Here is a 15,971-nt window from a genome sequence, read left to right as displayed (position 1 = left end):
CTTGAAATGCAGTTGTAGCTGCACACAGAAAATTTAAAAGCAGGACCAGTAATTTAAATTAATTAACAGTAATAGGCATTAGAATATGTACATATCTGCAAAATTATAGTGCAAACACTAGGTGGTCCAGAAACAGGGTGCAGCTTTCATTCCCCATTTAGCTTTATAGAGACGGCCTTGTAGCAAGCCTGTGTGCGAAAAGCAGCACCTTTTGTCTCCCTCCGTTGGTTTTTACAGGACTTGCGCTGCAGACCGTTGCATTCCTCACCTGCCGCCATGGAGCTGCTCTCAGTTTGTCCCTGTTGTGTCTCCCCCTGCATGTTTACTCACGTCCTGATTGATTATTTCACATCTGCATGCTCTGAAACCTCTGCATGCGGTTGCTTCTGTTCAGGTGAAATGTTTGATATGACGTGCTATTTTCACATCTTGATAAGAATATTTCAACACAGACCTTGTTATGAAGCAAGCAAGCACACACACACACACACACACACACACACACACACACACACACACACACACACACACACACACACACACACACACACACACACACACACACACACACAATCCCTCCCCCTCTTACTTGTTACAACCCTTGCTCTGACTGATTTACATGCAAGCACAAATTCCTCTACACACGCACAAACATAAACGTCCACACAAAACAAGGCTTTGCTATAAATCTGATTAACGTCCACCCATCCTGCCTACACCTACAGCAACTGATACAGAGCAGCAGGGTCATGAATCTCAGGGGACATTAGGTGAAGCCCCATGCGTCTTCTGCTAACGTCACCACTCACAACTGCTGTCTCCAGCGGACGCGTATCCATTCGTCCGGCCTCTAGTCTTAAAACACACGCGCACATGCCATTTACACCCATCACGAGTTTGCCACAAAATCAATAGTTACTAAAAGGCACACATTTCATTAGTAAGAAGATGAGCTTCTGAGCCCCACGATCAATACTAACCCCCCGACCCTTTTCCTCAATCTTCCACATCTTCCCCTCCATCCTGACTCGCGTCTTCCAGGGTTTTCCGTGGACTCGGCCATGGGGATCATGCGCCTGGGGGAACTGACCTTTGTGGCGGGGGCACCGAGGGCCAATCACACGGGGGCAGTGGTGCTGCTGAGGAAGGACAACGTGTACCGGCTGGTGCCACAGCACATCTTCTGGGGGAAGGAACTGGCGTCTTCGTTTGGGTACTCGGTAGCTACGGCGGATCTAAACCGGGACGGGTGAGGAAATGGATGGATGGAGTCAGTCTGGATGATGTAAATAAATAGTGACCAGCGGGGAAGGAGTATTCAGTATTTTACCGCAAGTTTCTTGATAGGCAGATCGGGCCCTGCTTTACTTCTATAGCACAGTAAGCACAGTGTTATATATTACAAGTGTATCAATTGAACAAAGAACAGAAATAAAAGCATGAAATACTACTACTCGATTAAAGCTAAGTACAGTACGGTATTTGTAATTGTACTTAGTTGCACTGTTTGTGTGGTTTATTGTGAGGGGGGTGTGCTTAAAAAAAACAACCTGAATAATAAATGAAAAACAAACTTCATTTCTTCAGTGTTCATCTTCTGTTTCTGTCCCCAGCTGGACGGATCTGATTGTCGGAGCTCCTAATTTCTTCGACCGTAAGGCAGAGATTGGCGGAGCTGTGTACGTGTACCTAAACCCCTTCGGTCACTGGGACGATCAGGCCCGGCCCATCCGCCTCAACGGCACCTACGACTCCATGTTCGGAATCACCGTCAGCAACATCGGAGATCTGGATCAGGACGGATACGGAGGTGAGATTAAAGATTTTTTAGTTGGATTTCAATAGTGTAAACTTTACACTATTCGAACTTTACACTGTAAAGGGACTGATTTTGTTACACTTCTATTGCTGCTGTTTAAAACATAAAAGGTTACAAATTTTACTTCCACCTTTGACCAACACAGTTTCCCTTCTGCACTTTTCATACAGTGTTTTTTTTCTTTTAAACTGTTTAAATATGAATTAGAAATCATTAAATGTTATGGTTTTACACTACCCGTTCAGATATCGCTGTGGGGGCCCCCTTCGATGGAGATGGCAAAGTCTTCATCTACAGAGGCTCAGATTCTGGAATTGAAACAAAACCGGCTCAGGTGAGTTTCATTACAACCGTTCCGGGATGAACCAACAGATGGAAAAAATGAGAATAAGAGGGGGACAAAGTGAATGCTGACTGATCGGTGTTTCTAATCGCAAACATCAGGTGCTGGACGGTCGTGACTTTGATGTGAGACGTTTTGGATATTCCATCTCAGGTGGTTTGGACATTGACAACAACCACTACCCTGATGTTGCGGTTGGCTCTCTTAATGACTCAGTGGTTCTCTTCAGGTGACAAAAATGCAATGTTTATTTTCTCATTTTTTTAAACCGCAATGAAGTCATAACCGATGCTACTTGACTTTCTACGTTTCCCCAAGGTCTCACCCAGTCATCCATGTGCTCAGAGAAGTATCTATTGACCCTCAGTTCATTGATCTGGAACAGCACAACTGCAAAGGCAGAGAAGGCGTCTGGTAAAAACTGATCATTTGACAAAAACAGCTGTTATTGTTTTTTCCAACTCATCTTTAATTCGATCTAAGCGAATGTAGTAAAAGATCTTTATTTTTTTTTACACTCCACCGTCTGCCCTTTTTAGCATGGAGGTCAAGGCCTGCTTCACCTTCACAGCCCACCCAGAACACTACTCGCCACACATTAGTAAGTCACGCCATTTTGGTTCTTCCGTCGTGTGGGACAAGAGTCATTTCTATTTACGGTGGAAAGTAACCTCATCTATGGGGTCACATCACACTGTGTTTTAATTTAATCAAAGCCTTGTAATACTGTATTCCCTCAGTTGGTGGTTTCTTTTTTGACCCCCCAGCGGGCTCTTAAAGTGCTCTCTGTGTGCGTCCTGACATTTGTCAACACCCCCTCCATCTCTCTTCATGCATCGCCCCTGGTTTTACTCCCTCCATCAGCACTCGTGGTGCACTTTGAAGCCGACACGGAGCGCAGGAAGTTGGGCCTCCCGCACCGCGTTAACTTCCTGGGCCGCAGTTCCCTGGTGCCGGAGTATACGCAGAAAGAAGAAGTGGAGCTGCACCGGCAGCGTCACCCCGTGTGCACCACTGCTACGTTCCAGCTCCATGTCAGTAACTGGAGCTTATAGACAATTACTGTTGGACATGTTTTTCTTATTTTTATCTTACTCTTGTAGCAAACGATTGAATAATGCAATAGTTGTATTGATATATATTGATATGTACTACTGTGTGTACACTATGTGTATAGATTTTAATTATACTGCAGACAACTGATTTAAGAAACAGTAAGTAGCCTGGCTACTGAATCTACAAAGAAAGAAAGTAAATAGATGAATACATTTTATAACCAACAGTCGCATCCATCACAGCTCCCTGGTATTTCTATTTGGAGACTTGTTTATTGCATCAGGAAACAGCTGCCAATCATAAAAAGACAAAATATATACGTATATTCATAATATTATGTACCACAAACAAACTCTTTGTGCCAATCTGTTGTTGTGCATTCATCTTTTTTTTTAAAATTCTCTGGGCAGGAGAACATCCGCGACAAACTGCGTCCAATCTCCTTGGCGATAACGCACACTATCAAGCCTGTACCACCACGCAGACACTCGGCTGCCAAGCGGCTGGAGAAGCTGGCTCCTGTACTGAGTGTTTCCCCCTCAAACACGCTGCACTCAGAGGTCTGGAGCCAGAAGAAAGCTCAAATATTTCATGACTGGGATTCATTTAATGGGCCACACAATTAGAGAAACATAAAGAAGTAGAGATTTATGAAGCACATTGCCATTAACAGTCCTTTTTGCAGTAACTTAGGCTGGTCGGGGCAAGTTAAAGACCTAAAATGATACACTCAAAGCATAAATAGTTAGAATTTTGATTCTATAAACAACATAAAAATGCAGAATCCTACATTTTGATTTCTGTTGTTAAAAGATTACCCGACATGATCCTTTGAACGTAGTTCACTATTTACATAAAGCACAAGCACCTGAGAAGTTTTCTCTTTCTTGAAGCTTAACACTGAATCACATTTTTACCTCCTCACACACAAATCCACTGGCTGCATCCATTGTTTTTCATCCTACACAGGTCCGTGAAACCCAAATATCTGCTGCTTAATCAGCATTTCATGCAAAATAATGCAGAGGTTTAATGCAATACTGCTGCACAATTACTTGGTCTATTACTTTCTTGATGAATGTTTTATTCTATTCTAAAACTCAGAAAATAACTGGGTTGATTATACCACGTATAATAAACATCAGCACGTCTGTCTTGTTGACCCTGTAAAGGTGAACTTCCTTCGAGAAGGTTGCGGCATCGACAAAATCTGCCAAAGCAACCTACAGCTGAGATACCAGTTTGGAACGCGACCCCTGACCTCCGACCTCTTCACCCCTCTGCCAAAGTTAGTGTCTGATGAGCCCAATTTTTATTCCAGTGTTTCTCAAATTCGTGTATTTTTAATCGACAGCTGTAAATGCGCGTGTCTTTCCCACACTCTCTTCGCGTAGAGACGAGGACGATGTGCAGGTGTTCTCCCTGTCCGAGCAGCGGTTGGTGGTGCTGGAGATCAGCGTCACCAACGCGCCCTCCGACCCGCTCCACCCGGAGGAGGACGGAGACGACGCTCACGCCGCTCAGCTGATCATCTCTCTTCCAAACACTCTTTCATACGCCGGCTCCAGGATCCCACCACAGGTGGGGCTCAACAATGAGAGAAAAAAAAAATGTTGTCGTTTTTTTCATCGTGTTGGGGGAGAAAAGTTGTTTGGATCTTGGTTTTTGCTGAGAGAATTTGTGTGATATCCTGATTGACTGCAGATGAGATGCCAAGCGAACCAGAACGGCTCGCAGGTCGAGTGTGACTTGGGGAACCCTGTGAAACGAGACACTAAGGTACGGAAACAAAACCGTGTGAATTCAGTTCAAGCTTGGAAGAATGTGAGGATAAAAATAAGCTATTTATGGTCGTAGGTTCAACATCAGCATGTTTTTCATATGAAGCGTAATTTTATGCACTGAAATATTGCTTGTTGCTTTTTCAGTTGAAATTCTCCATCAACTTGAGCACATCTAACATCACAATTGAGACCACCGAGCTGACAGCGGACCTCTTGTTGACAACGTAAGCCATCTACAAATCTCAAGATATTTGACTTGTTCATCCCAAATAAACGTTTAACCACAGTGTTTGTTTTGTGGTTTTGTCCTCAGCATCAGCGAGCAGCCTGAACTCGCGCCGGTCACAGCGTTTGCTAAAGTTGTGATAGAGCTCCCTCTGTCTGTCAGTGGGTGAGTGAAGTCTTCCAAAACAGTTCTTCCATGTTAAAAACAGTGCGGCTGCTTTATCTCATACACATTTCCCATTGCGTTCATGTCTTTCATGTTGCATATATTATCCATCAGCAGGTTCAAACTCTCCATTGATGCTACAAAAAGATATTCATGATAAACTGAGCATCACTTTCTGCACATTTCTCAGAAGCTAGTTTTGGAACATTTTAAATAACATTTTGCGGGGTTTATTAACAACATACATATGAGTTTGAGTGAAATAAAATACATACGTAGCTCTTCCATTTGCTATGAGAGACTTGATCTAATCCCAGGCTTGCTTGTGGACTTTAACTGTACAGCTACTGCGGCTAGTAAACAGTAAAACGCTCTGTGAGTGTGTTTGCATCTGTCCAACCCTTCGATGTGATCCTGTTTTTACTGCAGCCTTGCTCGTCCTCACCAGTTGTTCTTCAGTGGGAAGGTGAAGGGCGAGAGTGCCATGACCAGTGTGGAAGACATCGGCAGCCCTGTGGATTTTGAGTTTGTGGTGAGGAACCGTGTGTGTGTGTGTGTGTGTGTGTGTGTGTGTGTTTAGTTTGCTACAGAAAGACGCACATCCTGATCTAACACGTTTGATATTGTTTTTACCAGGTTGCGAATCCCGGACAAGCTCTGCAGACGCTGGGCTCGGCCTTCCTCAACATCATGTGGCCTTACGGGCTGGCCAACGAGAAATGGCTGCTGTATCCCGCCAGCTTGACGTTTGAGGGCCACCCGGACACGCAATGCACCACGGCAGGAGCCTTAAATCCTCTAAATCTACACAGCTCCTCGCTTGCAGAATCCCCACAGCCCGACAAGGTGATTTCTGCACCATGCAAGGATTATTGTACAATATCTCCACCAAACGAGGTGTGGTTGATCAATGTCTTTGGACATTTGATAACTGGCTTTTACTGATTCAACCAAAATGTGTCTCAGTTGCAGCCACTTTTAAAGCTGCTGGAATTCTATGAATGCCAATGAACAAAACTCCTTTGCTCGATTAACCAGGGAATCACAGGTCCATTATTTGTGACTTAGAAATTAACTTAACAATTCAAAATATGGGGATTTTGGCCAACTTTTAGTTAAATCTTGATTTTGGTATTTACAATTGAAGGTAATGTTTTAGGGAAAATGTACACTTTGGTCTACACATTTATTCTCAGCGTCTTTTCAAAATTCAAGAATTTATGCTGGAAATCACTTTACAAAATGTGTTAAATGACAAAAAAGCTCAGTTTTATTTTCCATCGGGTGCAGAAAAGGAGAGATTTTTTTTGGATGCAGTTGCATGTAAACTCAAACATTTCTGAACGCTCAGTTCAGTCTCATCTTGTATGAATGGGTCACTTCCTGCAGGCCGGGCGTACGCGTCGTTCCCACCCGGAGGAGGAGGGCCGAGTGACAAAAGAAGGCGGCGTGCGACGATCCAGCCCAGCTGTGGCAGCTTCGGAGAGACGCAAGTCGCTCAAACTGGTGAGACGGAGCGAGAAATACAGACGGCCCTTCCGCTCATCGTATCATTGTAGCTGCTCTCTCCGGTTCCTTTGGAAATCAGCTCAGTTGTCATTTATTTTTTTAAGGATTGTCTGCTGGGGTCGGCGCGCTGTGTCCTGTTTCAGTGTCCCCTGCACAGCTTCTCCGGTCAGGCTATCCTCAAGATCCACGCCAGGCTGTGGAACAGCAGCTTCATAGAGGTGAAACAACAACAACAACAACAACAACAACCTGTCATCATTACGTCAGCACCTCACAGCATCATTACTCCCCAACGCAGCTTCGGTCCAGCTGCTGCTGGCAGCTCACATCGAGTGGAAGTGAAGAAATGATAACCGCAGCAAACTTTAATCACAGCTGTCAGCTTTGACCGCTGAGTCACCTGCTGCGACATCCAAGAGTCACAGGAAATATATAGTTAATTCAAAATTGACCTTTACCCTTGCAGAAATGGACTTTTTACCTTATTAATCTTGATTATATTTATTTACATGGCTACTGTGTTCATCATTTTAGCCATTGCTGTTTTTATGTGTCATGATATGGATGGAAAGAAAATCATTTATCAAAGAAAATAATTTATTAAGCTATATTGCGGTCGTAAGGGGCGGCACGGTGGCGCGGTGGTTAGCACTGTTGCCTCACAGCAAGAAGGTCCTGGGTTCGATTCCGCCCAGTGGCCTTTCTGTGTGGAGTCTGCATGTTCTCCCCGTGTCTGCGTGGGTTCTCTCCGGGTTCTCCGGCTTCCTCCCACAGTCCAAAGACATGCTCTGGGGATCAGGTTAATTGGGGACTTTAAATTGCCCGTAGTTGTGTGAGTGTGAGTGTGAATGGTTGTGTGTCTCTGTGTTGCCCTGCGATTGGCTGGCGACCAATCCAGGGTGTACCCTGTCTATCGCCCGAAGTTGGCTGGGATGGACTCCAGCCCCCCCGCGACCCTGTGTGCAGGATAAGCGGTTTGACAATGGATGGATGGATGGATATTGCGGTCGTTATATGTGATGGGTTCACCAGAAGTTAATCAGATTTTATTACAATAACCTTTTTATTTTGGTCAAACAATATATTTTCAACAGTTTTAAGAGCTGCATCTGAATGAACATTTTATGTACAATTTCCCCCCTTTTCTGTCTGTCAGGATTTCCCAGCAGTCAGTGCTCTGGAGCTACTGGTCAGAGCCAATATCACCGTGAAGTCCACCATCAAACACCTGCTCCTCAAGGATGCTGCTGCTCAGGTACTCAGCAGTTTCTAGTTGGAGTATGTTTCTTCACAAAAAACAACGCATTTCATTTTGTTGATAGCATATTTGCTGGTGTCACATTTTACCCATGACACAGTACCTAAAATATATTTAGCAAACTGCAAATTTCTAATTTTCTAAACCTAATTTAGATACAGATATTATCCAGTGCCTGACTCACTGATTAATCAGAATAGGATGTCAGCGAAATACTGTATATCCCCTATTTGATTGAATTCCTCCCCAGGTGCCAGTGATGATCTATCCCGAGCCCGGTCTCGTTGACCAGTACTGGATCCCCTGGTGGATCATCCTCATAGCCGTCCTGGCGGGCATCCTGCTGCTGACCCTGTTGGTCTGCATACTGTGGAAGGTAACGCATACACAGCCACTGCCTTCTCTTAACACACTGTACCCAACACAGGCCTTCTTCTTCTATGTTTCACGTCATTTAAACTGATTTAGATTCAGCCTTTACATAAGAGGTCCTTTTAGTTTAATTGACTCCCTCCCTGTTGCCCCACTGGCCATTACTCTGTCATTATTTCACTTCTTTCCAAGGTAGTCATGTAATCATTTTATTCCTCCCAGCTCACTGTCATCTGCTCCTTTCCTCTTTTGTTTGTCCTCTGTGTGTCATCCCCCTTGTTTTGTTTCCTCTCACTTCCACTTGGGGACTCTTTATCCTCTAAATCCCCTTCTTTTTTTCATTTCCCACTGTATTTCTCTCCCCCCCTCCCCCCTGTGGTGATCGGTTACCCAGTGCGGGTTCTTCAAACGCAGTGAGCGGCGCCGGCACTATGAGACGGAGTACTACCGTGCACATTTGGGGGTTCAGCCCTCGGAGGTGGAGAAGCAGGCAACAGAACCATAATATAAGCGATATTTCACTCTGGCCTGCTCTCCCCTCCTCCTCTCCCTCCAAGCGGTAAAAATACTCACCCACAACTGCTTTGTTCCTGGATGTACTCTGGTGTGGCTGGTGGTGTTCATTATATTGTAAAATATCACCGCGTCTACGCCAGAATGAATAGAAAGAGATTTTGTAGCTGCTTGAGGGGGTTTGGTGAATATATCAATGAAGTCAACTGACTGACGTGTGGATATTATTACATTCGCAACCAATCAGGCTCTTGGCAGAATTGACCTGTGCACTGTCTTTGTAATCTACGCCTTTGAACACCATCCAGCCATCTGTCAGGGCTCTTCAGCTACGTGCCGTGCTGTGTGTTGTGCCTCTGCTTGGTGTCGACAGTTTCAATACACTCGGTTCATTCTGGCACCGGTCTGCGTTTCATTTCATGATGGCCTTGTCTTCCATTAACTCTCCTATTTGACTTCCATCCCTGAGAACAACTGACTTATTCAGGTGCCAGAATCAACTTTTCATTAATATTAGCAAGGGGGTTTTGTTCGCATTAATGTGTGTTTTTGACAGTTTTTTTTTTTAATCAAGGACACTTAAAACTGATGAAATGCAGCATGTGAATGTGCTTTTGTTTTTACTTACTTTTAAAATTAAAATGTCACTTTGATTGCATCAGGTCAGATTTGTCAGTGAGAGACATGTATTAGTCTAATACAATGTATAACATGGAAAAGCAGACATTACATGTTATTTAGCTGTGAAAGTGCAATCTTATAGTCTTATTTGCTGACATGAGGGCAAACCGTTGCTGCTGATTTGCTATCACATTATTATATATGACATCACTTAATGACATGTTTTTTTTTTTGCTTCCATCCTGCCTCTCCATCCCTCTCTCTGCCACTATTCCTCCCACCTGCTCACCTCCTCCCTGTGCCGACAGTGTGGCTTCTTCCAACGGGCCCACTACAAAGACAAATTGCCTCAGCACCACGCGGTGAAGATTCCTCGCGAGGACCGGCCCCAGTTCCACCCTGAGAAGTCTGGAGTCCCCCATAAAAAGGAATGGGCCACCCACTGGAGCGACGGGACCTCGTAACTCGCTCTGAAGCACTGACCGACTGAATTAATTCAAATCACCATGTGCGGCGCTCATTCTGTCTTTGCATCGGAACTCACTGTAAAAAGGAAGTGCACATAGACTGAGATCATGACCTCTTGTGCACTGTGTACTGTGTCAGTACTTGCACATTGGTAGCCTGTTACACGGTGACTGGATCTCTGTCATGCTGCCCTGCATAGTCTATTTATACTGTGCATATATACTCAGCGTGTTAAAGTTAATAATAATTTTGGATTAATTTTAGCTGCTCAATAGTCTTTACAGCCTGCAGAAAGATTCTCACACAGATTCTGTCGTCAGAAAAAAAAAGGACATAAAACCACAACTCATAAAACCACAACTCAAAGACCCGCATGAATTTACAAACATACAGTATAATCTTATCTTATCTATATTTAGAGACACTGGACATTTTTTAACATTTTTGCCCGTGACAAAGAAAATACTTTTTGCCTTAACTACTGTAAGACTGACGACAAACTATTTTTTAATGTAAATGATTTTTGGGAATTTTTGTTTAGTTAGCACTGGTAAACTTTAGGAATACGTCTAAGTTGTCTGTTTAATAAGTGTTCACACTAAATGTGTTGTTGTCTGGGCTCACTGTTTGCTCTGAAAATAAGTTCACCTGACGTTTAAAAAAAAATCCTTATTCAAGCGAAAAAAAAGCCTTTTTGTTAATATGTCAGTTAAATGTACTGTACATCAATATTTTTAGTTAACTTGAAAAAGAACAAACTCAATCCAATATATGACAGCCGCGGCCATAGCTATGCAGTTGCATGAAAACCAAATATCTAAGAAAAGCGAAGCAATATTTTTAATGGGGGCCTCACATTTGCAGTGTAGGCATTTGTATTTCTGAAGCAATGCTTGAAAGGATTACGTGTGAAAACATTGCATCAAATTCAAACCTCTAAGAAGACGTTTGACTAAATTAGATCACAGTTATGAGGTTTTCAATGACGTCTTTATTTTGCTCTTTGTTACTGTGACGTCCGCTACTTTGTATCGGTTTAAAAGGTTTTATTTTGATTACATTATCCTGCCTGTCATGCTGTTCCTGGTACTGTACTCCAGTCACACCAGTACATTCATTTCAGCACTGTCATATCTAACTGCACACAAGTGCCTTCTGGTAAACGTGGCAGATCGTGAGCTGCTGGTAAAGAACACCAACGGACAAACTACGTCAGGCCGCTGCCCCGCAGCTTCGGCTGGACACGTGTGGACAAATAAACAAAACGAGGACAGGAGAGAAGATTTTGAGAAGAGCAGAACATGTCGCCGAGGAACCACACGTACTTTCTTTGGGGCGATGAAGTTGCTGTAAAGCGCCGGCTTGTTTTTTAGGTATTGCTGGACAATCTTGTATTAGCTGCATGAAGCTCTTGTTGCTGTTCTGACCTTCCCCTATTTTTCGTTTTGATCTTGGCATAACTCAGTGTTTTATTTATTATAAGTTTGGCTGCACCATTTTAACATTGTAAATAAAATGAAAGGAAACAAAATAAACCTTCAGATAACTTGAATAACTAGAATTTGTGTTTTTCTCCCTCGAATCTTCCGGCAGTTATCTACAGTTACTGATTAACCTGCCGTTCGCTCTGAAAACACTGGGTGGAGGCAAAAACACCACTGCATGTGCGTTGTTTTATTCCATGTTTTCATGAGGAGAAGCGACCCGCTGCACCTCAAAGACAGACTAAAATGAAAGACTTTAGCAAGCATGTTCTATTTGAAGGTATATGAAAAAAGAATGACTGTGAACATGCCGTCAATAGTCATAATCAGTACGATCCGCCATAAATTCCACCTTGGTGAAATGTTGGTTTTGTTTGTTTGTCATTGTTGGAAATGTGTACATTCAACTAGATGTTAATCATTAAGCTCATATTTATATTTGCTGGACCTTCATATAGTGACTGGTGTTTTTTTTATCAGTATGAGCCTGAACAACCAAGGTGCCATAAGAGTAAAAGTGTTGTGGTGTTTGATTTTAAGTGTTCTGGTGTTCACAGCACTACAAAACATACACGCACCTTTTATTATCTTGTCTTTAGATTTTCCTCAAATCTTATGATCCTATAATCAAGATGAAAACCAATTCCCCTTAGAGTCCTCCAGGTGTCATCCTGGCTGCCATGACAGTTAAACAGGGACACTTAAACCGTGTGTGCGTGTGTTTGTGCGTTACAGTCTAAGCGGATTGTCCCCCATTATGCACTTTGATGCGCTAAATCTGTTGATGCCTCATCCAGTATTGGGGAAGTGACTAATTATCGCGCAAACACACACACAAGCTGTCAATGAACACACCCACACACACAGAATCAAAGACAGTGACAAATTGAACACACACTGCAACAATAAAGCCGCTGTCACTCTCACAAATCAAGCAGTCTTCTTATGAAAATGAAGAAAATAATGGAGGCTATTTAGCAAATGAAGGGCTCCTTTGGGAGAAGCATTGTTCTAAAAGTCCCTTCATGTGCAAGTTTAAAGAAAACAAAACCATGAAACTGTCGCCTTGACTGATTTAAGCAAAGGTTTCGGTATCCAATGACGTTTCATTGGTATCGTTCCCGCCAAAATCTATGAGAAGAGATTATTTGTTAAGTATCTTTTGTAAAATTCTTCCCTGCAAAAACAACTATTGCCTCTGATAACAGTTCTTTTTTTACCTAAGATCAATTAAGTTGTTTTAGTAATTGCGCATTATTAAGTGGGTGATGATGAGTGTTCTCCCACATTATTTGCCCACACATGCAGTAAGGACAACTGGGCAACGGGGACTGGGATTTATCTGTTTAATAACTGTGAGAGTTGTGTTTAACTACCCTAAGGGCTACATAATAACGCACTCTGGCTCTTATGCGTCACTAATGCTCTGATCCTGTTAAAAGGACCTAGTTAAGTCTCATATTAGGGAGCTGGTTCATCCTCCTTCCTGTCCCCAGTTCCCCCATGTACAGGGACATCTTTCTCCAGCTCCCCCAGGGGGGTTTTCAGCCAGTGACCATGAGGTGTATAAAAAGGCCACACCGGGAGGCGACCACAGTAAGAAGTTAGCCAGGTTCCTGCACAAAGAGGAGACCGAACCTTTTTACCAGCACCAGTTCCTTCCTCTGTTCCCGAGGAGCCTTTTGGAGTCAACAGGTGCAATTGGACGATCAAAATCCTTCATCCGCCTCAGACAACGGGATTCATCCGAACCGCCTCTTCCGTTTTGAGACATGGACACAGCTGCGATGGTGACTCTTCTGGCTCTGGTCGTGGCGACGGCTGGCGTCAGCCGGGCGCTTCACATCCAAGGCGGCCTGGACAAGAATGACGCGCTGCCAGACTCAGAGGAGAATATGGCCGACCACCTGCTGGGGCTGGTGAGACAACCAAGCGCTCACTCACAATTTCAAGTCTGCTGTGAAAATCTAATATACCATTGCAACGTGTGGTTTCTAATTGATGTTAAATCCAATTTACCAATAGAAATTTGCCATCTGAATATGAAAATCACCAACAAGTGCCAATATGTACTTTGTGCCTCTAGTGCGGGTGTAAATTTGGAATGTCTGTTCTGACTAAATGGAAAAAAAACAGGAATACATGCCAACATTTTCAGAGAAGTCTGTCACTCCATGTGTTGAAGCACGTCAACGGGATTTCAGCCTTTCTATTAAGCGAGACAAGCTAAATCACATTACTCGTTTAGATTTCGGACACTGTTCCTCGTCAGTGGCAAACAAACTGTCATATTTTCTGGGCAGATCAGGATTCAGATCACGAGGATAATGATACAAATTTCCCTGTGTGACGTGCACACACAGATGCTTTGCATAAAAACGAGAGTGGGTGGATATTGGAGTTGGCTTGAGGGGCATTTATTTGCATTTCTTCACTGGTATCTAAATCTCAAGGTCCCTTTTTAGCAGGAATGAGAGGAACAAGCCCTTAGGGTTTCTGCTGCAACCCCAAATTTAATGCAGTTAAAAATATTATCCCGACATATTCTTGTGCGGTTTTTTTTACAAAGAGAATACAGTATTTGTGATGCATGGGCTTGTATTTGTTTCTGTGTACGCTGCTGTGCTCCAGGAGAGCGAAAACACAGGGGACGCCATCGATGACCGTCTACTGACTGCAGTGCTGAGAGCTCTGCTGCTGGGATCTCAGAGGGAAACCAGGAACTCTGTCCTCCATCAGCCACAGAGGTCAGCGCACACACACACACACACACACACACACACACACACACACACACACACACACACACACACACACACACAGACATATACAGGGCACAAAAAAAGATAATCACAGCGGAAATAAGTCATCCATATCACTATGGTAGTTCAACCTTCTGCATAGCAGTATCCCATCAACACCGAAATAATAAAACTAATTTCTGCAGTGGAGAAATGTGAACTTAAATTTAAACACAGTAGGATTACTCTGGTATGTTTGATTAAAACTGTACACTTGAATCACGTAGGTTTGACAAAATGAATGATATGTGATTTAAATAATAATAGATTTAAATAGTATCGGTGAACTGCAAGGAGCATTCGGATGCGGCTGCCCCGATGACTATTTTCCTAGCAGATAATCTGCTGATTATTTTCTTTAATTGTCTGTCCTGTAAAACACCCCAAAACAATCCGGCGTGCCGGTCACGATTAACAAGCCTTATCAAATGTCTTGTTTTAAGCAGTTAAAACTTAACCTTCAACCTCCTCCTTTGCATCAGGCATTCACGCTCGTTAAATACAGTTTGACAGACAGACAGATTTGTCTTTGCAGCTTGAGAAGTGTTCATTTGAACCTCGTCTTTGCATCACATCAGTTCCTCCGTCTCTGCTCCCCGGCAGGTTTGGCCGCGGCTCCAGAAGGCAGGCAGAGTCGGAGGATCAGTTACATTCTGCCCCGGGTCAGATCTGGAGTATGGCGGTGCCCCAGAGATTCGGCAAGAAATGATCCATGCATCGACGTCCCGACATCAGGCCGAGCGGGCGGCAGCTGCGGAGGAGAAACAATTTGAATGAATAAATATTATTAAATGAATATTAAAACGTTTTTTTCTCAAAATAGTGCCATCCCGTTTGGCCTCGTTTGACACGCTTGGTAAAGATGAATTGAGCTTCGTTTTACTGTTTCTGTTTCTCATTTCCAGTCAAGCATGTTGATGCCTCTTTTCTTGACTATTGCTTTTACTGTTATTTAGGACCAAACGTGTTTGCTGTTAGTTGATTGGTACAATTTCTTGTTGTTATGTTATCTGGTCAAATAAAAGAGCTTTAAAAAAAAAATTTAAATCTTTTTTTTAGGATTACTGAAATTGTTTTTATCAAATGTTTTTTTTTTTGCGAGCATTATCAAAAATATTACTTGAAACAATATATTCCTATTTTAAAATATAAATTGAGGATCCTTTTCATTATCAGTTCATCTGTGGGTTTTTATAATGAACCCATTAACCTCCAATATATAACAAAAAATCAGAAAATGTACAATTTAAATTCTCAAAGCCCCTGGTGGTGTCAAAAGCCTCCGTTTGTCCCAAACTCCAAATATGTGATGCAAACCATCAGTGTTCTGTCAAGTTTCCAATTGATTTGGATTTGGCTGATGGACGACATTCATGGATCTACAACAGCTGCTTGGTTCTGATTGCCTTTAGTAAACGCCGTCTCGTATAGAGTAATATATTTGTAGGGTATGCAGAAAATAAAAAATTATTGTCCCAATTTGTCACGACCCCAGCTCCCTGAGCATGTTTCCCTATTGTCTGTTTGTTTTTCATGGTTACCGAGCAACGTG

The 15,971-nt window shown here is 43.1% G+C and overlaps 2 protein-coding genes across 5 annotated transcripts in view; both read left to right on the top strand.

The window, feature by feature from the left end:
- itga7 (integrin, alpha 7) overlaps positions 1 to 11,686 on the top strand; it is a 28,311-nt gene extending 16,625 nt beyond the window's left edge. For 2 of the 4 annotated variants that reach the window (XR_013453164.1, XR_005714557.2), the window contains exons 6-26: positions 1,042 to 1,249; positions 1,614 to 1,810; positions 2,065 to 2,153; positions 2,264 to 2,391; positions 2,481 to 2,576; positions 2,702 to 2,763; positions 3,027 to 3,196; positions 3,629 to 3,778; positions 4,391 to 4,506; positions 4,613 to 4,799; positions 4,923 to 4,997; positions 5,147 to 5,226; positions 5,316 to 5,393; positions 5,823 to 5,925; positions 6,030 to 6,239; positions 6,783 to 6,899; positions 7,007 to 7,120; positions 8,059 to 8,157; positions 8,411 to 8,536; positions 8,927 to 9,091; positions 9,975 to 11,686. Coding sequence is in view for 2 of the 4 variants with exons in the window: in XM_040204028.2 (XP_040059962.2) it covers positions 1,042 to 1,249; positions 1,614 to 1,810; positions 2,065 to 2,153; positions 2,264 to 2,391; positions 2,481 to 2,576; positions 2,702 to 2,763; positions 3,027 to 3,196; positions 3,629 to 3,778; positions 4,391 to 4,506; positions 4,613 to 4,799; positions 4,923 to 4,997; positions 5,147 to 5,226; positions 5,316 to 5,393; positions 5,823 to 5,925; positions 6,030 to 6,239; positions 6,783 to 6,899; positions 7,007 to 7,120; positions 8,059 to 8,157; positions 8,411 to 8,536; positions 9,975 to 10,130 (2,561 nt within the window). In the remaining 2 variants the exon portion in view is untranslated. The remainder of the gene's footprint in view (positions 1 to 1,041; positions 1,250 to 1,613; positions 1,811 to 2,064; positions 2,154 to 2,263; positions 2,392 to 2,480; positions 2,577 to 2,701; positions 2,764 to 3,026; positions 3,197 to 3,628; positions 3,779 to 4,390; positions 4,507 to 4,612; positions 4,800 to 4,922; positions 4,998 to 5,146; positions 5,227 to 5,315; positions 5,394 to 5,822; positions 5,926 to 6,029; positions 6,240 to 6,782; positions 6,900 to 7,006; positions 7,121 to 8,058; positions 8,158 to 8,410; positions 8,537 to 8,926; positions 9,092 to 9,974) is intronic. The other 2 variants (XM_040204028.2, XM_040204027.2) reach the window with 1 other exon arrangement.
- Positions 11,687 to 13,168: 1,482 nt separating this feature from the next.
- npffl (neuropeptide FF-amide peptide precursor like) lies at positions 13,169 to 15,453 on the top strand. The gene is made up of 3 exons (XM_040205154.2): positions 13,169 to 13,537; positions 14,250 to 14,365; positions 15,023 to 15,453. Exons 1-3 carry the CDS (start codon positions 13,391 to 13,393, stop codon positions 15,126 to 15,128), a joined length of 369 nt encoding a protein of 122 aa, XP_040061088.1. The 5' UTR covers positions 13,169 to 13,390; the 3' UTR covers positions 15,129 to 15,453.
- Positions 15,454 to 15,971: the final 518 nt, after the last annotated feature.

The sequence above is a fragment of the Gasterosteus aculeatus genome, chromosome 17 (assembly GCF_964276395.1).
Source record: "Gasterosteus aculeatus chromosome 17, fGasAcu3.hap1.1, whole genome shotgun sequence".
NCBI lineage: Eukaryota > Metazoa > Chordata > Actinopteri > Perciformes > Gasterosteidae > Gasterosteus > Gasterosteus aculeatus.
The sequence above is the reverse complement of the archived record's forward strand: the minus strand, read 5'-3'. Positions and strand labels throughout refer to the sequence as shown.

Coding starts and splice junctions, on each gene's coding strand:
- npffl (XM_040205154.2), top strand. CDS start 13,391: ATGGACACAGCTGCGATGGTGACTCTTCTGGCTCTGGTCGTGGCGACG. Junction 13,538..14,249: donor CCGACCACCTGCTGGGGCTG/GTGAGACAACCA, acceptor GCTGTGCTCCAG/GAGAGCGAAAACACAGGGGA. Junction 14,366..15,022: donor GTCCTCCATCAGCCACAGAG/GTCAGCGCACAC, acceptor GCTCCCCGGCAG/GTTTGGCCGCGGCTCCAGAA.